Genomic DNA, 22,622 nt, shown 5'->3' with positions numbered 1-22,622 from the left:
ATATCTTTTAGGTACCTTTGCTAAGCAAAGGAAATATATATTACAAAATTACTGATACCTTCTAAGAAACTGAAAATACAATGTACCTATCAAGTTCTGAATTTCGTTAAGGAATTTATATGATCATTAATTAATTTAGTAGCTTACCTTGATCAATTAAAATTAAGGGCTTTAAAAGATAGGCAAAGAACTATGGGAAACAGAGGGTATTTACTAAAAATTATAACATATAAAATGATAAATATCCTAAACTCTCAGAAGAAATATTAGAGCAGAGTGCTCATATGACTTAGGGAGTATATGTCTCGGTGAGAGGAAGCTAACTCTCAGTGTCTAAATTTACTCTTATTAAACCATCCTAATTTTGTTGTGCTACTTATCAGATAGATATAATTTTTAAAGTAGTACATTCTCCACTTAACTTACAAAAATTAAACTCACCCCAATAAAGTATATTTGATATAATGACTTAATATCAAGGCCAAACATTGAGGTGTTTCAATAATCCTTGGAGTGTTAATGGAAAATACAGTACTAGGGCCATTATATTTATGTAAAAAACAGCAAAGGCATGAAAATATGCCCCTCGCTCTTCTTTTTCATTCCTGGTGTTACTCTGTTTAGGAAGTAGGAGACGGTATCAATGATAAACAAGTGAAGCTTGGAACGTGTGTTAAACTAGAAAGGGTTTGGGAGTTTTCCTTAACTGAGTGTGGGGTGCCTGGGCCTGCATTCCTAGAAGTGATTCAATAGGCACTTCTAGAACATTAGCAGGACGTATAAACATGCTGACAAGAGTAGAGAAATTGGGGATGTTTATCTCTAGCCTTTAAGAACTAACATGTGCTAGGTGGTGGTGGCACACACCCTTAATGCCAGCACTCGGGAAGCAGAGACAGGTAGATCTCTGTGAGTTCAAAACTAGTCTGGTCTACAGAATGAGTTCTAGGACAGGCTCCAAAGCTACATAGAGAAATCCTGTCTTGAAAAACAAAACAAACAAACAAAACAAAATAGAAAGAAACTAACATGTATTAGGCATGATGACATACGCTTGGAATCCCAGTACTCAGAGGGCGAAGGCAGAAGAACAGTAGTTTGAGGCTATTCTGGGCTATACAGTAAGTTCAAGGCCTGCCTAGACTATATAGTGAGACACTACCTCAAATAAAGTACTTTATTAAGTAGTAGAAATAAATGTAGAATGAGATTTATACTTTCTTACAGTAACCAACACGTTCTACCATTCCTTCATCTGGAGCTGTGTGTTCTATTTATTAATTCTTGCATTCACTCAGAATTATACTGAACATTCTACTTCACGTCAGACTTGTGGAGAGCACTGGGAACACCAAAATCAGTAGGATAAAATGGTTTCTAAAACCAGCATTACTTTGAAGAGCTTACAAATTCCTTTGGAATAAAATCTCTTTTCCACAAAATCTGTCTTTCTATCTTAACTGTTTTCAAGTCTTTGAAGTGAAGGTTATGTGCTTACAGTCACCCCAATTATTCTATTACTCCCTTTTCATTTGAGTTCCTGTTTTAGAAGCTATATGCTTTGGTTACTTACTAGTAGTACCATCACTGATGAGACTCTACTTACATTGAAGCAATTTCCTATGAGAAAGTTATCTCTTCAATTAGTCTTCAAAAGAAGACTAATTAGTCTTCAAAAGACTAATAAATGCTACTGATGGCTGAGTCAGATATGTAAATCTTGGGGAAATCTTTTCCTAATTTTAGATTGGACTTCAGAGCATTTCATCTTATAAATTTCTTAGATAAATGAGCTGAAATTTATTGATCAATCACGACCTGGTTTAATAGTTAGGTTAACTTTGTACATTAGAAATGTGTAGCTACTCCTCAGTTTCGCCACAAGAAAACACACAAAAAACTAAAAGAGCTCTTTTCCTAAGTCAAAGTTGTAAACATGCCAATACCTGAGAGAAGGTGTTGGAACAGAGTCTGGACTGGCTGGCACTTGTACTCCCTTTTCCCACTCTTCTTTCCATGTGTCAGTAAAGAGGTAATAGCTGTCAGGACTAACATGGTGAGAGTCAGGGATTTTCATCGCACTGATGAGGTCCTTTCGGAATACCTGGGAAGACACATTGCACATACTTTAAAATCACTATGAAACTGATACTGTTTAATGTTCTTTTAAAAACAATTATCCTAGAGAAAAAAATAAAAATAATTATCCATGCTCAATATCTATTTCTTTCTTTTTTTTAATAAATATTTATTTATTTATTATGTATACAATATTCTGTCTGTGTGTATGTCTGCAGGCCAGAAGAGGACACCAGACCTCATTACAGATGGTTGTGAGCCACCATGTGGTTGCTGGGAATTGAACTCAGGACCTTTGGAAGAGCAGGCAGTGCTCTTAACCACTGAGCCATCTCTCCAGCCCTCAATATCTATTTCTATTAGGAGAAACATCTCCTGATTCCTAAATGGGCATGACAACTTCTGTTTGGGAAGATTTGGCATACTGACTGGATTTACTTTAATGAAGGGTAAAAGGAGTCCTTCCATCATTTTTTTGGCTCCTTGAATTTAAATAAACAATTGTAGGTTATTCCAAAGAAGCCTTTTTATTTTAATAAAAGACTGGATTTAATTTAATGAAGGGTAAAAGGAGTCCTTCCATCATTTTTTGGCTCCTTGAATTTAAAGAAACAATTGTAGGTTATTCCAAAGAAGCCTTTTTATTTTAATAAAAGAAACAATCATTAACTCTCTTAAAGTAACACATATCTCCTGATAATTTACAATTATTTAGGCATTATCTCATTTAAAATTTTACTTAGAAATAATTATACTGAGACCATGGCCTACAGTCTTAAATCCTGTACAAAAAATTATAAAAATGGCACAGCATTCTTATGTATTCTTCAGTTAGTTTTGCACAATATTAACATCTTAAATACAGGGTAAATTGCTCATTTTTTTTTGTTTTGCTTTGACACAGGGTCTCATTGCATAGCCCTGACTGACCTCGAACTTGCTAGGTAGACCACCAGTTTGGCCTCAAATTAAGTGATTCTTCTGCCTCTGGATCTTAATGTTGGGACTAAGGGCATATGCCAGGATACCTGGCCTTAGAATAAATTTATCTAAACCATAAATATTCTTATTTAATTTTGAAAAAAGATCACACTAGCTAAGGTTGATCTAGAACTTGCAGGAATCCTCCTACTTCAAGCCTTGTAATTGCTGGGATTACAGGCCCAAGTTGTTACACTGGCTCCTAAACTAATAAATTAACATTACAGTATACTATTGCCTAATCTATAGACTTCAATTTTCACCATTTTTCCTTAGCATCTTTTTGCTTTGGAGTTCAACCCAGGATTCTGCATTACAACATAGTTGTACCTTCCTAGAATCTTCTAATCTGTGACAATGTCTCAATCTTTTCCTGTCTTTCATGACACTTGAAGAGTATTTGTAAGATATTTTGGAGTGTGTTCTGCCAATTGGGATTTGTCTGTTAATATATCAGAGATGTTAAATGTCTTCTTTACTGAAATATGACTACTCAGTTCAGACAGTATCTTGTCAAATTCCTTCAGATGTTGTCTACTGGTTTTCATTGCTGTTAGGTTAGCATATTTTCCTTTTGTAATGTAAATATCTTAGACTAGACACTTAGAAGCCTAAAAATACCTTGCTTCTCAAATTGTAAATAGTTGCTTGTTTCCTATTTAAAGGAAATTATTGATGTTTTTTTTTTGTTTTTTCGAGACAGGGTTTCTCTGTGGTTTTGGAGCCTGTCCTGGAACTAGCTCTTGTAGACCAGGCTGGTCTCGAACTCACAGAGATCCGCTTGCCTCTGCCTCCCGAGTGCTGGGATTAAAGGCGTGCGCCACCACCACCCGGCTGAAATTATTGATGTTTTATAAAAATATTTTATCTTATTCTGGATATGTACTTTCAGGGTACCTGAGGAAGGTATATTCTTTTTTTTAAGATTTATTTATTTATTTATTTATTATGTATACAACATTCCTTCTATGTATGCTTGCATGCCAGAAGAGGGCACCAGATTTCATTATAAATGGCTGTAAGCCACCATGCGGTTGCTGGAATTGAACTCAGGACCTCTGAAGAGCAGTCAGTGCTCTTAACCTCTGAGCCATCTCTCCAGCCCGGAAGGTATATTCTTTACTGTCTATTTTGGTAAAAATGCAATTTGATAGATATTAGTTAGATCTACTTTACTATGTATGTTCTTTAGAACTTCTATTTTCTGATTTGTTTTCATTTACTTAATCTTTACTTTAGTCTGATACTTTAAGATATATTCCGTTTAACTTTTCCGCCTGTGGTGCTGGACATAACCCTGGGCTTCACATCTACCACTGAGCTGCTTTATCTATTCTCCCATTTTGTTGTTTGTTTTTTTTTTGTAAAGCAGGACTTAATACTGTAGTCCAGGCTGGTCTCAAACTTGAGGCAATCCTCCTGCCTTAGCCTCCTATGTACTAGTATTATAGACATGAACCACCGTGCATAATTCTTCAACTGTATCATATTTTACAATTACATGCATTATAGTTTTCTGTTTCTTTCTTTCTCCATCAGATGCGCATTTTTTTTACTCACATGCAAACACAAGTGCATGTTTGCGCACCTAGAGATACATTACACTTCAGAAAGTTGATAGTTTTATTCTAGTTTTCTTTATACTCAAGACTTTATTTTAGCCAGCTTATCCATGTTTTTCACTATCAGTGAATTACTCAAGGGTAAGAAGGATATGAGTAAGTATGATGTGGCAGGTAAGAGACTCCTAGTGAAGGATTATTGGAGTCAGAGGGGTCAAGGACACCACAAGAAAACCTACAGAATCACTAACCTGGGCTCAGGGGCTCACAGAGTCTGAAACAACAACCAGGGAGTCTGCATAGGACTGACTTAGGCCCTCTGCATATATGTTACATTTGTATAGCTTGGTCTTCTTGTGGGATTCCTAACCGTGGGAGCAGAGGCTGTTTCTGACTTTTTGCTGGCGTTTGGGACCATCATCCTCATACTGGGCTGCCTTGTCCAGATTTCAACTTGATATGTCATATTTGGTTGGTATCTATGGGAGGCCTGCCCTCCTCTTAATAGAAATTGAGGAAAGTGGATTGGGGGGGGGGGCAGAGGGGATGTGGGAGGGGGACTAGGAGGAGAGGAAGGAGAAGAAAGAGTGACTTGGTTGTAAATAAAGAACTAAAAAATTATGTAGGATCTAAATATATAAATCCAAAATATAAAGTAGGGTGGAGATGTAGTTCAATAATACAGTACTTGTCTAGCATGCACAAGGCATAGGTTCAATATCTAATACTTATGAAAAACCTAAAATATAAAGCAAATACATATAAGCCCATATTAAAAATTATATAATTAAAATTTTTTTCATTTATTTATTGAGTACACATGGTGTGTGTGTGGATGTGCCATAACTCAAGTGTCACGGTCAGAGGACAACTTGCTGGAGTTGGTTCTCTCCTTCTACCATGTGACTTCTGGAGGTAGAATTAGGTTCTCAGACTTGGCACCAAGTGCCTTTACCCACTGAACCATCTTATCAGTCCTATATTTTTTTAAGTCAGTGAGAAGTTATAAATTTCTACAGAATATCATCAAATGTATTTGTTAACTCCTTCAGCAAGTGAATCTTTGCCTAACATCATTCCTGTCCTGTATTTTAGTATACCAGTCTTAGTGAAAAGAACAAGATAAAGGGAGAAAAAAAGTAATGTTATACTGGAGAAACCTCATGTTAATCAAATAATAATCCTTGATATAATGTTACAAGAAGGGCTCTTCATCCCATTATATCATTCTCCCAAAACTTAATTATAGTCTAATCATAAGACAAATATGGGAAAACCCAAACTAAAGAAAATTCTATTGAACACTCAATATTGTTCTTAAAATGGTTTTTTAAGATTTATTCTCATATGTGTATGAGTGTTTTGTCTGCATATATGTATGTATAATACATGTGTGCCCAGTGCCTGAGAAGGTTATCAGATCCCCTGGAAGTGGAATTACAGATGGTTGTGAGCTTTTGAAGAAAAGCCAGTGTTCTTAATTGTGAGAATGAGTGGAACCTATGATTTGCTTCTAACCATAGACTATTGCAAATGTTTTAGAAGATAAAACAATTAAAAAATACTGATGTCATATAAAATTTCAGTCTAGCATATGGGATAGAAAGATTCTCTTTGTTGCCTCTGAGAAAGTGGCCCTGTTGTGAGAGAAGGCCAAATTGCAAGAAACTATAAAATCTTTTAGGTACTGGGTGCTTTCTGTCAAAAGACTGCAAGAAAACAAGGATTTCAAGTCTTTCAGCTTCAAGGAAAGGAATTCTGCCTATAACTTGAAAGTGAATTCTTTTCGAATCTCCAGTGAGAACATCCCAGTGAACACAGAGTTTGCAGCCTTAAAAGACTTTGAACACAGAATCTAGCCACACTTAGTACAGACTACTTACTCACAGAAACTGAGATAATAAATGTATACTATTTTAAGCCATAAATCTTGTGATTATTGCCAATGCAGGAACAGATAACTAATGCACTCTTTTTTCCTTTCTAGCCAAAAATGTTTACTCCTACTAAAACTGAAGGAGCACAGGGTCAATTTTTCATAATTTAATTTCCACTGAGGAAAGTCTGTATGATCCACTAAATGCAAGTACAGTTCTGATAGTTTGATGATCTTGGGGCAGATGACCAGCATCAGAGAAGTGAGCTAGTAGTATTTGAAAAGCTGTCAGGACTCAGTCCTTCCCTCTCCAAATACAACCTCTTTACCTAGCCTCTTCTTGTACTATCTCCCATCCTCTAATGTAACTTTTTTCAACACTAGGCTATAAGAGTTTGAGATACTTCATAGATCTCCAAGTCTAGCTCTCTTTGATTTCCTGGTTCGGGGAGGACAGCTGTAGAGCTGGGAACTAATTCCTCAAATGAAATCAGTGTGAAGAGAGTGTCTGGGTCCCTGGCTAGAGGGCCCTATTCTCTAGGCCCTCGCCCTTGGAGGTACATCTGCGCCCCATCCCCACCCAGAAAAGTTCCAGAGGCCTGAGAGGAGACTCCCCACACCTGCAACCATCCCCTACTGCATCTGAGACCATCAGAGCCTTGGCCCCACTTACACTTTGAGAGGTGAGTGTCTGGATTCCCAGCTGGAAGGCCCTACCCTCTAAGCCCTAGACCTTAATATTAATCTACATATCTATAAATACCTGATGTTTGACAAAGAAGTCAAAAGTATACAATGGAAGAAAGAAAGCATCTTCAACAAATGGTGCTGGCATAACTGGATGTCAACATGTAGAAGAATGCAAATAGAACCATATCTATCTCCATGCACAAAACTCAAGTCCAAATGGATCAAAGACCTCAACATAAATCCAGTTACACTGAACCTAACAGAAGAGAAAGTGGAACGTACACTTAAACGCATTGGCACAAGAGACCACTTCTTAAATATAACCCCAGTAGCACAGACACGGAGAGTAACAATAGGTAAATCGGACCTTCTGAAACTAAGAAGTTTCTGTAAGGCAAAGGACATGGTCAACAAGACAAAACAGCAACTTATAGAATGGAAAAGAATCTTTACCAACTCCACATCTGATAAGAGGGTTGATCTCCAAAATATATATTAAAAAAACCTCCTAAAGAAACTAGATATCAAACTACAAAATAATCCAATTTTAAAAATGGGGCACTGAACTGAACAGAGAATTTTCAACAGAGAAATCTCAAATGGCCAAAAGACACTTAAGCAAATGCTGAACATACTTAGCCATCAGGGAAATGCAAATCAAAATGACTCTAAAATACCATCTTACACCTGTCAGAATGGCCAAGATCAAAAACACTAATGAAAGCCTTTGCTGGAGAGGATGTGGAGTAAGGGGAACATTCCTTCATTGCTGGTGGCAGTGCAAACTTGCTCAGTCACTTTGGAAATCAGTATGGCAGTTTCTCAGAAAATTGGGAATCAATCTACCTCAAGACTCAGCAATACCACTTTTGGGTATATACCCAAAGGATGCTCAATCATACTACAAGGACATGTGCTCAATTATGTCCCTAGCATTATTTATAACAGCCAGAACCTGGAAACAACCTAGATGCCCCTCAACCGAAGAATAGATAAAGAAAGTATGATATATATTATAATACACACATACACACACACACACAATGGAGTACTACTCAGTGGTAAAAAACAATAACATCTTGAAATTTGCAGACAAATGGAGGGAATCAGAACAAAAACCATCCTGAGTGAGGTAACCCAGACTCAGAAAGACAAACATGGTATGCACTTACTCCTAAGTGGATATTAAACATAAAGCAAAGGATAATCAGTCTATAGTCCACAACCCCTGAGAAGATAGGAAACAAGGAGAACCCTAAGAGAGACATACACGGATTCCCCAGGAGAGAGGAAGTAGACAAGATCTCCTTCATAAACTGACAGCATGGGGGAGGGTATTACGGGAGTGGGTAGGAAAACATGAGGGTTCGGGAAGGTTGAGCTGGGTGAAGGACAGAGAGGGAGAGCAAGGAAAGAGATACCTTGAAAGAGGGAGCCATAATGGGGTTAGCGAGAAACAAGGCACTATGGAAATTCCCAGGAATCCACAAGGATGACCCCAGCTAAGAATCTAAGCAATAGTGGAGAAGCCACCTTATCTGTCCTTCCCCTGTAATCAGATTGATGACTATCTTAATTGTCATCATAAAACCTTTATCCAGTAACTGATGGAAGCAGATGCAGAGATCCACAGCTAAGCACTGGGCTGAACTCCTGGAGTCCAGTCATAGAGAGGGAGAAAATATTATGAGCAAAGGAGTCAAGACCATGATGGGGAAACCCACAGAAACAGCTGACTCAAGCTAGTGGGAGCTCACTGACTCCAGACTGACAGCTGGGGAACCTGCATAAGACTGTACTAGGCCCTCTGAATATGGGTGACAGTTGAGGGGCTTGAGCAGTCTGTGGGGCCACTAGCAGTGGAATCAGAATCTATCCCTAGTACATGAACTGGCTTTTTGGAGCTCATTCACCTTGTTCAGCCTAGATTGTTCGGCCTCAAGTGATGTGACAGAGTTTGTTGGCTCACCATGGGAGGCCTCACCCTCTCTGAGGAGTGGATAGGGGGTTGTGGGGTGGGGAGAAGGTAGGGGGAGTGAGAGGATGGGAGAGAGGAATTGGGATTGGTATGTAAAATAAAATTGTTTTAAAAATAAAAATAACTCCAGTCAAACAAAAAACAAAAAAAAGAAATCAGTGTAAAAATTACCATCTCATAAAAGAGAAATGAAATATTTCTTAGAAACTAAGTACAATTACCAGAAAATGAGCCTATCTATCCAGTGGTATATATTTTACTTTGCACATTTTCAAATTCTGGGTATTGTAAGTATGTTGGAAGAAGGTAGATATTGGCTTTTAAATGTGAAATTAAATATTTAATCTCACCTCAGCAGACTTCTTATGTTCCTTGGGATTTTTTGACATCTTCCTATACATTAAGCTAGAAGTAAAGGAAGTAGAAGGACCTGCAAAAGATAATTAGAAAAAAATACTGAAACATATTAACCACTACTTTAAATAAATGTTAACTAACTAGATATATGAAAGACAGGAGATCACATAGATATCATACTAATGAAGAAAAAATTCAATTGTGCCCAAGAGAGAGAATCTTAATGGAGTTAAACATTAGTGACTACCCAGACTATAAAAGCTTTAATAATGACTGTGAAGATTCAACTTGGTGTTAATCCTAATTCATGTTCTGCCAGGAGAAAACGATCTATCAACAAACAACCACCACCTCCCCAAAAAATTATAGAAAAAACTAAGAATGTGGTACAAATAATCTTTTAGAAGCATGGGATAAAACTGGACTCTCTGAACATGGCGAACAATGAGGGATGATGAGACAGACGCAAAGGACAATGGCACGGGGTTTTGATCCTACGTAATGTGATGGCTTTGTGGGAGCCTAGCCAGTTTGGATGTTCACCTTCCTAGATATGGACGGAGGGGGGAGGACCTAGGTCTTACCACAGGGCAGGGAACCCTGACTGCTCTTTGGACTGGAGAGGGAGGGGGAAAAGAGTGGGGGGAGGGGGAGAAGGGTGGGAGGAGGGGGAGAAGGGTGGGAGGAGGGGGAGGGAAATGGGAGGCTGGGAGGAGGTGGAAACTTGTTGTTTTTTTTCTCCTTTTCTCAATAAAAACAAACAAACAAACAAACAAAAAACAAATAATCTTTTAGCACTTACCTAAGGGTACTGTTAAGATTTTAAACAAATCAATGTTTGACCCACAACCAAATATTTAGCACCATAGTTATAATCAAAATCAGGATCTATAGTTTATATTCCCAATACTTTTTTCTTCCTTTCAGAAGTTCTATTAAAGCATTGGTAGATTTAGCTTTTGTTACACTCATATTTAATGTAAAAAGGTGTTATATTACATATAAACCAATTCTATTTATTTTTTTAATTTTTTTCTATTTAATTTATACATTTCTAATGAAATTAAATAAATAAAAAATGGATCTTGACCTTTCCTTTTCAGAAAGATTTAAATTGTTGAAGGAAGCACGCAACAGTTTATTCTCAAGTCAAAGAAGATATCCTCAGTTGGCAAAGATACACAGGTTACTAGCTAGTTCTACTCACACTCATCTGAACTCTCACTGCTGCTGAAAGGTCTCTGTCGTTTCATCATGGTGCATCCTAGGAAAGAGAACAACACTGAGTGAAATGATCAATATAGACTTGTACTAGATGTCAGCCCACACCGAGAAGCTGACATTAAAGAACTGCTATGAATTCAAAGCCAGCCTAAATTATAATAGTGAGACTATCCCAACAAATTAATTCAAAGAATTCCAAAGGTTGAGTGAGACCATAACATTAGTCCAAACTACAGATGCTGAGTGGTACACTGCTGGCCAGAATCAAATTAGGGGGTGTCAGCTGAGTTATCTCCAGTTAGAGACCCCAATAAGAACATGAAAAGAAAAAGCAGTCATGAAGGCGTAACTTTCAAAGGCCTAGGTTGAAAGGCATAAGAAAATGGCTGAAAGGAAACACACCTCATTTTTTAAGAGAATGACCACACAGTCTTTCTTCCTGCCTCCTTTCCTTTTTCCTTGTTCCTATTTTCCAAACAAGAAGCCTAATCTACGCCAGGCAGTGGTGACTCGTGCCTTTAATTCCAGCACTTGGGAGGCAGAGGCAGGTGGCCTCTGTGAGTTCGAGGCCAACCTGGTCTACAGAACAAGTGCCAGGACAGGAACCAAAGCTACAAAGAAAAACCATGTCTTGAAAAAAATTGGTGTGTTGAAAAAAAATCAAAGGGAAAAAAAGAAACCTATTCTAAAATATCTCTATGTACATAGTAAGTTTTCTTATAAAAAGTTCCAATATTGTGAAGCTTTGGACTACATCTTCCCTGAGTGTTGTTAATAACAGATTGAGTCTATCACCTTTCTGAAAACATACTTACACTAGAGTTAAGGAAGACACAAACACTTAAAATGAGAAAGTGTAACATCTGTCTTCAGGTCATAGTGTTAGTGGTGTTGAACAGCAAGGAACAAATTAAGAATGGGTGATGCTGAGGAAGCCAAAAAGATTTTTGTTCAAAAGTATGAGAGGAAGACAGGTCTGCTGGATTCTCTTCCACAGATGCCAACAAGAACAAAGGTATCACCCAGGGAAAAAATACACTAATGGAGTATTTGGAGAATCCCAAAAAGTACATACCTGAAACAAAAGTGATCTTTGCTGGGATTAAGAAGGGAGATAATAGCTTATCCTAAAAAAGGCTATTAATGAGTAACACCATATATTACAAAACAAACGTCTTGTGGCTTTTAATGTGTACCGTAATTTAATTCATACAACAGAATTTAGATCATGAACATCTAACAATGTTTTTATTGGACCATCGTGATTTAAATAAAATTGACTCGCAGTAAAGTGGATATGATGTTTCTAAAAACAACAATTTCAATTGGCATAAATACTGTTACTGCTTTCTCAAGATAGGGCTGGACAAAAAGAAATCAGCAACTTAGGCCCTTACTTTTAAATTCTTTATTATCTAAAACCAAGATGTAATTCAGAATTGCCTTAAACACCCATTCAGAAACACACAAAACTGGAACTACTATATATGTGATTGGTAGCATTCTTTGCCACTTTATTAAATGGAAATATTAAGAAAAAGGAGATAGTTTGTAAGTCGTCAACAGCAAGAAGTTAATTAAAACAATCACAGATCATGAATAAAAAAACAAACACTTAAAATCATAAAATATTAAAAACACAAAGTAGAATTGACTTTTGTCAGTTAAGGAATGACAGTCACAGAAAAAAAATGATAGTACACACTACAAAGATACTGACTTCAAGCCACTCACAATCTACCAAGGTGGTAGAAGTTCAAGTCCATGGCCACTACTGTGTAACCATGGGCAACAAGAGACACAAGACTTTACGTTAAAAGGCTTGTCCAGTTCTACTTCTGGCATAATTGTATATGCAGTTCTGGGGACTCATTTCTTAATAAAACTGGTAAAGTTATTTCAATTAAAACCATAATAGCCAAACATCAGAAACCTCTAGAAATGGTCTTAAGGGCATATAGCAAAGGAAGGAACATCTGTTCAAGATAATCTACTAAAACTCAAGGTAAATAAATGTCAATATATGGCATTTGACCTCAACTCATTCCCTGTCTCTTTAGCATAGACCTCATGCCAGACTGGTGCAGCTAAGAACATAGAGTTTCCTCTTCCTTAAATGCCAGTTGGAAGTCTTTCTTCCTGGGAGATCAGTACCATCAATACTGTTTATTCTGTCACCAGTTATTAAAAAGTTGTGTGGGGCAGACTCCTTTTTTGTTAAAGATTTCTGCCTCCTCCCCGCCACCGCCTCCCATCCCCCCCTCCCCCAATCAAGTCTCCCTCCCTCGTCAGCCCGAAGAGCAATCAGGGTTCCCTGCCCTGTGGGAAGTCCAAGGACCACCCACCTCCATCCAGGTCTAGTAAGGTGAACATCCAAACTGCCTAGGCTCCCACAAAGCCAGTACGTGCAGTAGGATCAGAAACCCATTGCCATTGTTCTTGAGTTCTCAGTAGTCCTCATTGTCCGCTATGTTCAGCGAGTCCGGTTTTATCCCATGCTTTTTCAGACCCAGGCCAGCTGGCCATGGTGAGTTCCCGATAGAACATCCCCATTGTCTCAGTGTGTGGGTGTACCCCTCGCAGTCCTGAGTTCCTTGCTCGTGCTCTCTCTCCTTCTGCTCCTGATTTGGACCTTGGGATTTCAGTCCGGTGCTCCAATGTGGGTCTCTGTCTCTGTCTCCTTTCATGAAGGTTAATATTCAGGAGGATGCCTATGTTTTTCTTTGGGTTCACCTTCTTAGACTCCTTTTTTTCTACCTAGTCCTCAATCATGGGATGGAGACAATGCCTTGGGTGTGGTGCCACTAAAAATACTGAGTCCTTGATTGTCTTAGTCCCAGCGTGAGGGGTTGAGATTCTATAGGAAGGCAAGCTCAAGAGACATGGAGCTACCATTCAGAAGGACATTGCTGTGATTATTCCCCAAAAAGGGAAGTCAGAATAGAGGGCTCTAATTCTTCCCCCAGTGGATATGACTTAATTTTCAAACAAGTTATGGCAAGTTCAAGGATAGGTTGTCAAATACACCAAAGCAAACAAGAAGAAAAGAGGGGAAGGAAGAGTCTCTTGGGAATCAGAAGAAACCTCTCTCTACAGTGTTGGGATTACATCAACGGCCCTGTATATGCTCTGCAAGTACTCTACTACCGAGGTATACTTATTCCACTCCAGAAGAAATCTCAAACACCAATTATCAGGAACTATATCTTCAAAGGAGTGCTAATTTGATCTTACTGGTCTGTGTAGCAATTTATACCCCAAGCAAGATGTATTGAAAATAGCAAAACGGGGGCTCCAGAGACGGATTGGTGGCTAAGAGCATTTCCTGCTCTTGCAGAGAACCTGGTTTCAGTTACCAGCATCCATATGACAGCTCACAAACATATGTAACTCCACTTAAAGGGGTTGTGATGCCTTCTTCTGGTCTCTGTGGGCATCAGGTATGCACATGATGTATATACATATATACAGGCAAACCAATACATCTAAAATAAAAATAAATAACCATTGTTTTAAAAAGCAGCAAAAAAAATAGCTATCAATGAGTGGAGTTTAGAAGTGAAATGTGGGGCAGGGTGACACAAACCTTTAATCCCTGAATTCCAGAAACTGAGGCAGGTTGCTCTCTAGGACTTCGAGGCCAGCCAGGTCTACATAGTAAGTCCTAGGCCAGTCAAAGCTACTTAGTGAGACCCTGCTTCAAACAACAATCATAAAAATAAAAGAAAATGGAGTGTGGTTAGGGAAGGGAAGAGACAAAGGAACACTTCTCAAAAACACCATCTTCCTAGGGTGACTATGGGCATAAACCAAGTTCAAATGGCCAAAAGACACTTAAGGTCGTGCTCAACTTCCTTAGCAATCAGGGAAATGCAAATCAAAACAACTTTGAGATATCCTCTTACACCTGTCAGAATGGCTAAAGTCAAAAACACCAAGGATAGCCTTTGCTGGAGAGGCTGTGGAGAAAGGGGTACCCTCATCCATTGCTGGTGGGAATGCAATCTTGTGCAACCACTGTGGAAGTCAGTGTTTCGGTTTCTCAGGAAATTCGGGATCAACTTACCCCTGGACCCAGCAATACCACTCTTGGGAATATACCCAAGAGATGCTCTATCATATGACAAAAGCATTTGTTCAACTATGTTCATAGCAGTATTATTTGTAATAGCCAGAACCTGGAAACAACCTAGATGCCCTTCAATGGAAGAATGGATGAAGAAAGTATGGAATATATATACACTAGAGTACTACGCTGCGGTAAAAAAACAATGACTTCTCGAATTTTGCATGCAAATGGATGGAAATAGAAAACACTATCCTGAGTGAGGTATCCCAGACCCAAAAAGATGAACATGGGATGTACTCACTCATAATTGGTTTCTAGCCATAAATAAGGGTCACGGAGTCTACAATAGGTGAACCTAAAGAAGCTAAGTAAGAAGGTGAACCCAAGGAAAAACATATAGTTATCCTCTTGGCTAAGAACCTTCATCTGGTGATGGATGGAGATAGAGACAGAGACCTACACTGGAGCACTGGACTGAGCTCCCAAGGTCCCAATGAGGAGCAGGAGGGAGAACATGAGCAAAGAAGTCGGGACCACGAGGGGTGCACCCACCCACTGAGACAGTGGGGCTGATCTATTGGGAGCTCACCAAGGCCAGCTGGACTATGACCAAAAAAGCATGGGATAAAACCGGACTCTCTGAACATGGCGAACAATGAGGGCTGATGAGAAGCCAAGGACAATGGCACGGGGGTTTTGATCCTACGCAATGTGCTGGCTTTGTGGGAGCCTAGCCAGTTTGGATGTTCACCTTCCTAGATATGGACGGAGGGGGGAGGACCTAGGACTTACCACAGGGCAGGGAACCCTGACTGCTCTTTGGACTGGAGAGGGAGGGGGAGAGGAGTGGGGGGAGGAGGAGAAGGGTGGGAGGAGGGGGAGGGAAATGGGAGGCTGGGAGGAGGTAGAAACTTGTTTTTTTTTTCTTCTCCTTTTCTCAATAAAAAAAAAGAAGTTTGGTGGAGGAAATTTCAGGCCAATTTAACATCTAGGCAATGATATGGTTACTGCTCACTGATCTTAGCACTGTTAAGAGAGCAGTGATCTATGAAAAGCAAGCAATTTAGTGAGAAGCATGAACAAGTTTCAAGTCATAGAGAAGATGTGTTTAGAGAAATGAACCTTTAAAAAGAAACCTCACACTTTCGTATCAGGACTATAGAATAGGTACTCTGAAGTCTTAGGACTCCACCCACCAAATGCTCCAACATGTAGAAATGCAAATTCAATGGAATGAGAGAGGTGAGTTGAAAATGCCACTGAGGTGGGTTCTTGGTTCAAAAACAACTTCCTGTGAAGTGCTTGCCCTATTTCAGCAGCCAAGATTTTGTACAGAGTCCATTACAACTATTGTAGGTAGGGGCCAGACTATATCATGATCTGGCAACAGAATTTGGCAGCATAAACCACATGATACTGATTTTTGCAGTCATACAAAATACAAGAGTGCAGAGGTCATGGAAGTTTCCAAAGCTGATGAGGCTAGGCTGCATGTGAAAGAGATTCCAATCAAGGAGACCCTGAGAAGTCACTGTAGAAAAATACTGAGGCCCAAATTGCAATGCAGACCATAGAATGCTAGAGATGCAAAGATCATGAAACATGCACCAAGGATAGCTGCAGGCAAAAAGTGGAGTTATCCCAATAGATAAATTACATGTGCTACAGGGAGAAGAACTGGAGGGGCAGGGCTTCCCAAGCCCATTGGAGCCCACATGATCACAAGTTCCAGATGTTAGATATGGAGTTACAGGATCTGATGTTGTCCTGATGAGTTTCAGTCTTGCTTTTGGCCAATTTTTCCTTGTTATATCTCAAGTTCTCCCATTTGGAATGGGAGTGGTTTACACATATGCAAAATATAAGATGGAAGGGGCATCGAGGCTTGCACTAAGGTTGTGTCATTGTACACTGAAAGTGATTTGTTTTGCTTGTTTTAGTTAAAACTCTGTACTTATTTGTCTCAACAATGTTTTGTTAAGACTTTTAAGAGGACTTTTGAAGATGGATTAGATATATTTTGCCATATGAGATGAGCCTGAGGCTTTAAAGGCCAAAAGTGAAATATTAGTATTTAAAGTGATAGTTTGGTATCAATTTGACAAGGAGAGGACTTGTTAATCTTTAATCTTAATGGTTATTAGAATTACCTTAGAACATATACCTCTGGATACATTAGTGAGGGCATTTCCAGGTAAAGATGGAAAGATCACCTTGAACATGAGCCACACCATCCTGTAAACTGGTGTGATTTATCTCTCTCTGTTTCCAGACTGCATATGATCTATTGTTTTATGCTTCTGCTGCTTCAGTCAACAGCTGCTACTGCCACTGCTTTCATGTATTCTTCACTATGACACGAATAAAGTAACTAATACAAATATTTGTATCTGTCTATAGTTCGTTTTTCTATAAATAATACTCGATTGCTTTCTTTCCCTTCACTTGAAAATGTTTGAAAAATAGTCTACAACCTGTCTCTTCTTTTTCACTTATAGTCTGTCTTTGCTTGGCTTCTATGACAGACATCTTAAACAGGTCACCTATTTGCATGTTTCCCAACCCTTGTCTGTGTGTTACATCCCTCTTGAAACAACTCCTTTGGCTTCTAAAAGCTTTGTTCTGGTTTCCTATATTATCATCTAACAATCTGACTATTTTATAAATGATGGTAGTTTCCTGGAGTGCCTTACATTCTTGAGGCTTTAGAAACAGCATCTTTTCTCTCCTTCCACTCTGGAGCATTTTGTAAAGTTTGAGATTTGGGAGAAAGGAAGAACAGTAGAAAAGAAAAATAAGGGTTAAGAATCGAAAAGCATGCATGAAAATGCCACAATGAAACCCTTTATTTTATACTATATATATATATATATATATATTCTTTTATATATAAAAGAAAAACATTAGGAAAAAATTAAATAATAGAAGAAAATAAAATCTGAAAATAAAAAAGTCCTGCCAACCAAATATATTAATATAAAAGATGACCAACCTTGATGTGACTATCTTCTCTACTGTCTCTCTTTTCCTGTAGTCTCAGTAACATTCTCTTTAGTTAAAAAAAAATTAGAAAAGTTTGTTTTTTTCTTTACCTCACTCTGTAACATCTTATCAATCATTAAATCTTAGCATGTCAACTGCTAAAATAATCTTCTAAATGAACATTCCTTCAAACCTAGAATACAACAGTAGCTTCCTAACTGACTTTAATTGTCTTCAAATTTATCCCCTTCCTAACTGCTATAGAGACTTATCTAAAATAAAAATTGGATCGCATTACTTTGTTCTAAGACTTTAATAGGTGCCCTTTGTTCCTAAGGCCTTTACTAATATCCTTGTCAAGGCCAACATGACCTGCCACAATTAAGCAGCATCTATTTCTAGTGTGATCCCTCTCCATACTCTGCCCCAGTTTTATGTCAAACAATGCTAAACCTGTGTCTTACTCCCATGATTTACATGCTCAAACTATCTTTTCAAGATCCTTCATCAAAAATACTTTTTAATTTTTCAAACCTCCTAAGATATAGAAAAAGATGGTCAGTGATAGGTTACACAAGCAAAAAAACATTTGCTGCTAAGCCTGACAATCTGAATTTGACCTTTGAGACCCATACAGAGATGGAAGGAGAGAACTGAGCACCTCAAGCTTTCCTCTGACCTCTACAACTCTGTGGTGCGCGCGCGCGCGCGCACACACACACACACACACACACACACACATGGATTAAGTTACTTTATTAACAGGAAAATGAATGCAACCAAAAAGCCTATTTCAGGGAGGCAAATATCACATGGTGCACACACACAGACTCAAAATACACGAATGAATAAACCAATAAACAAATACATCTTTTAAAAAGAGTAAAAAGAGAAAATTGTGAGTTTTCTTGGCATACATACTTGAGTTAACGTTTGTTTTTGTGTGGGAGATGGCCTAACCATTTTAAAGATTTATATTTTTGTATGTATGAGTGTTTTATTTGTATGTATGTATCAAAAAGTAAGCAGCATAAATGAATGGGCATGAGTGTATTCCACTACAAAATATTATGGACCCTGAAAAGGCAATTGAACAAAATTTTATGTGTTACAAATTATTCTTACTTCATTTTTTTAACCATCTAACTCTAATCCAGAGGTGACAAGAAATGAATGAGCCTAAAAACTTGTCAATCTAATGCCTCTACCTCCCTAGTATTGAGATTATATGTATATGACACCATATTCAGCTTTTACATTTTTATTTTCCTGGCTCATTCATGCCCATTCATTTATGCTGCTTACTTTTTGATTATTGTATAAAAAAAACACTGTAAAATTTAGAGTTCACCACTTTCTCACCCCTTAAATCCTGTGGGAGAGGAAATCCGAAGAAACTAAGGATTGCTTTTTCTATGTGTAAAACTTCACAATGCATCTCTCAGCTGAGGAGATTCAAACAGATGGAATCATCTAAGGGTTTTTCACTCATCCGGAACCTCTGACCAAGATAGCTGTACTCAGACTGAAACCATCATCAGGGCATTTATATTATATATTATATTTATGGCCTCAGTAGTATATCAGTCATTTTCTCATTGCTGTGAGCAAAAGATGAGCGAAAAGATTTATTTTGGTTCTTGGTATCAGTCATGACAAAGAGTTTGGAAGGACAGAGAAATTAAATTCAAGGCATCCAAAAAAAGGGGCTGAGGAGTAGGAGTAGGAAAATGCCAAGGGCAGGCCAGTAACAAACCTAAAAGGAGAGAGACAAAGACAGAGAGACACACAAACACACAGACACACATGTGTGTGTGTGTGAGTTGCTAACAAGCTTTTTCCTTTCCCCTATAGTCTATCAGAGCACTCAGCCCATGGGATTGTACTAATTATATTCAGAGTAGGTCTTTCCACCTTATTCTTTCCTAGTTCCTTGAAAATCGGATCAAATAAATTATTAATATTAACTATCATGGGGGGGCCATGGGTCAAAACATTTGGTGGTACCAGGAATTAAATGTAGAACCAAGTGCTCTATCATTGAACTACAGCTCCAGCTCTAGGTAGACTTCTCATATGACAGTTCAAAACTGTTCAACTTAACAAGGCAATAGCTGTATCACCTTTTATGTCTTAGCCTCATAAGTAAACTTACTCTATTGTACTTAAGGGATCACAAACTCATTCAGATTTAAGTCAGGGATATAAGCCCTATGTCTTGATGACATGAGTACCAAGAATTTGCAGCTATATTTATACCTCCAATTAAGTTTTTCACATCATCTATAGTAAGGACCCACAATTATTACTCTGACCTAAACAGAGGAACATATAGGTATGTAACCATGCAAGTTTTACAAAGGACTGTAATCGAGGTCCTGACCATAAAAAAATTGAATACCTTCCTGTTTATTTCTGATGAAAATACAGATGATGTACCTTAGTAGTAGCATGTGCAATGTCTGAGGTTTTATTTTCCTAGAACTACAAAAAGATAAAATATCTCATAGGAGTAACTTTTAAGAATATAGAGAGGCCAGGTGGTGGTGGTGCAAGTCTTCAATCCCAGCACTCAGGAGGCAGAGGCAGGTGGATCTCTATGAGTGTGAGGCCAGTCTGGTCTGCAGACCGAGTATCAGGACAGGTTCCAAAGCTACAGAGAAACCCTGTCTCAACCCCCATACACATCAAAAAAAGCATCTAGAAATATTGGGGTGTAGTAACATTCACTTATAACATCAGCACTTAGGCAGCTGAGGAGGATCATAATAAAGCTAACCTGCCTTTTCTTCTTCTTTCCCTCTTATTTTTTTTTGAAGGAGGGCGTGAGACAGGGTCTCATATAGCCAAATCTGGCCTTGAATTCCTGATCAACTGCACAAGTGGTATGTATGATCATAGTATTATATCATCATATCCAGCTCTACATTTTCTTTTATTGGTGTCTTTTCAAGGTGACTTTACAGCACTTTGATTCTAGATTACCTTCTGACTTGGTTAGAGAGAATATATCAGAGGTACAGTGTAAGTTCTAAGTCTAGGCTTCAAGAAGCCTTTCTGCTTCTCATACTTATAAACTTTCTTAGACACTATAAACAAGTCAGGGCTAGTTGCTGTTAGATGAATGAATAACAGATAGCCTAGAGTTCCTATCCTTTATCTCTGTCCCAATTGTCAGATACCCTACCTTTGAAGCAGCTCCCTGCTTTACTGTAGTTGATCATCGGCATAATGGGGATTAGCTGAGAATAGCAAAACTGCTCAACTGAATCCAACTTACTTAATAAAACCACAGGTACCAACTACTTTTCTAACTAGTGATATAACATAGTTAACTGGTAGAACTCAGAAGACAATTATTGATTATCTGTGCTTACTATTAGTGAGTTAATTTAGATACAAGCTAAACTTACAAAGTAGAGACCTTTACTAGGATCAAATAAGGAAGGTGATAACTAATGCTATGATCATGGAATGGTAAAACACTTGGTCAAAGATGAGACCACAAATGTGAAGTGGTCTCATATTATCTAAGGCCAAGGCAATCATAAGATTTTTCCCAGACCAGAGATAATGGCACCTGCAACAATCAGCTAACTAGAACATCAATGCTAACATTATAATTTCTTATCTCAAGAGTTTTAAGCTCCATCCTGAGAACTCAGCATTGTTATTAGAATCCTTCTCTTTTTTAGTTATAATCACCTTCTTATTTCCATCAGTGTTACCCTTCAATACATTCCAGTAAAGACAGATACCAACTCAAAAAGATTAATTATACACATGTAACTATAATTTTTGTTTTCAAAACAAATATACCAAAACACACACATCCAATTACAAGCTTGTTTCTGAAAAAGCCTCTAGAGTAGCAAATGTTTGTTGCAGCAATATAGTCTCTCTAAATACACAGGACATTTTTTTTTGGTTTGGATTTGCCTTCTGTTCCTTTGGCACAGTATTTCTTCAAATAAAGGTCAACAGAGACATTTTTCTCTTTGAGAATGAATTTACATTTTGGAAGCAATCAAATGTTATTCTAAGTACATTCAAGCAAAGATGCCATTGAGGTGTGTGAAACCAGTTTTAATTAGAAACAAGGCAGGAAAACATATTTCAAGGCTAATTTATAATTTCAATTGTATGACCCAACTGTCTTAGTTATCAGGCTAAAATTCAAATGAGTACACACATACACAAAACAAGTAAGCAAGCAAAACCAAACCTTAAATTCTCTATAGCTCAAAAATGCAAACTTTAAGTTTCTAGACTATGGATTTGAGGAACTTTACAATGTGGCCAGAGCTAGCTTTTCATCTCACTTTCCTTATACAGTCTCCTCTTCTGTGACATTAAGCCTTCACTTAAGTGCCCCATTTTCATGTTTTGGTGCTATTTTAAAATTAATTTTATTTCATGTGTATGAGTGTTTGCCTGCATACAAGTGTGTGTGCCATTGCCATGTGTGCGTGCAAGCATGTGTGTGGGTGAATGTGTATGTGTATTTACTACATGAGTGACTGGTGCCTGCTGGAATCAGAAGGGGGTATTGAGTTCCCTGAAATTGTAGTTACAAACGGTTGTGAGCCACTATGTGGATCCTGGGAACAGAACCCAAGTCCTCTGCAAGGGCAAGTGCTCTTAACCTCTTAATTCATCTTTCTTGAATGGATGCATTTGTGCATATTCCTCTCCTGGACCACTCTCTATGTCCACATCATCTCTATTCCTGCCCCATATAGTGCCCAAAACTCTGATACTTACTAAATGAAGTAAATAATTCCTTTGGTAGTTTAGTGGCTTTGAAAGTAACTTAAAAAAGTA

At 38.1% G+C, this 22,622-nt stretch overlaps 1 protein-coding gene across 1 annotated transcript in view; it reads right to left on the bottom strand.

Annotated features, from left to right (window-relative positions):
- Positions 1-10,779, bottom strand: part of LOC121443744 (protein Jade-3-like) — a 54,251-nt gene extending 43,472 nt beyond the window's left edge. The window contains exons 1-3 of the mRNA XM_041645542.1: positions 10,731-10,779; positions 9,517-9,596; positions 1,947-2,104 (exon numbers count right to left, since the gene is read on the bottom strand). Of these exons, the coding sequence (XP_041501476.1) occupies positions 1,947-2,104; positions 9,517-9,596; positions 10,731-10,779 (287 nt within the window). The remainder of the gene's footprint in view (positions 1-1,946; positions 2,105-9,516; positions 9,597-10,730) is intronic.
- Positions 10,780-22,622: the final 11,843 nt, after the last annotated feature.

This window comes from Microtus oregoni, unplaced genomic scaffold (genome assembly GCF_018167655.1).
Source record: "Microtus oregoni isolate MIOR12 unplaced genomic scaffold, Mior012 000112F_ref0000385, whole genome shotgun sequence".
Classification (NCBI taxonomy): domain Eukaryota; kingdom Metazoa; phylum Chordata; class Mammalia; order Rodentia; family Cricetidae; genus Microtus; species Microtus oregoni.
Note: the sequence above shows the minus strand (reverse complement) of the source record. Positions and strands in the feature narration are given on the sequence as shown.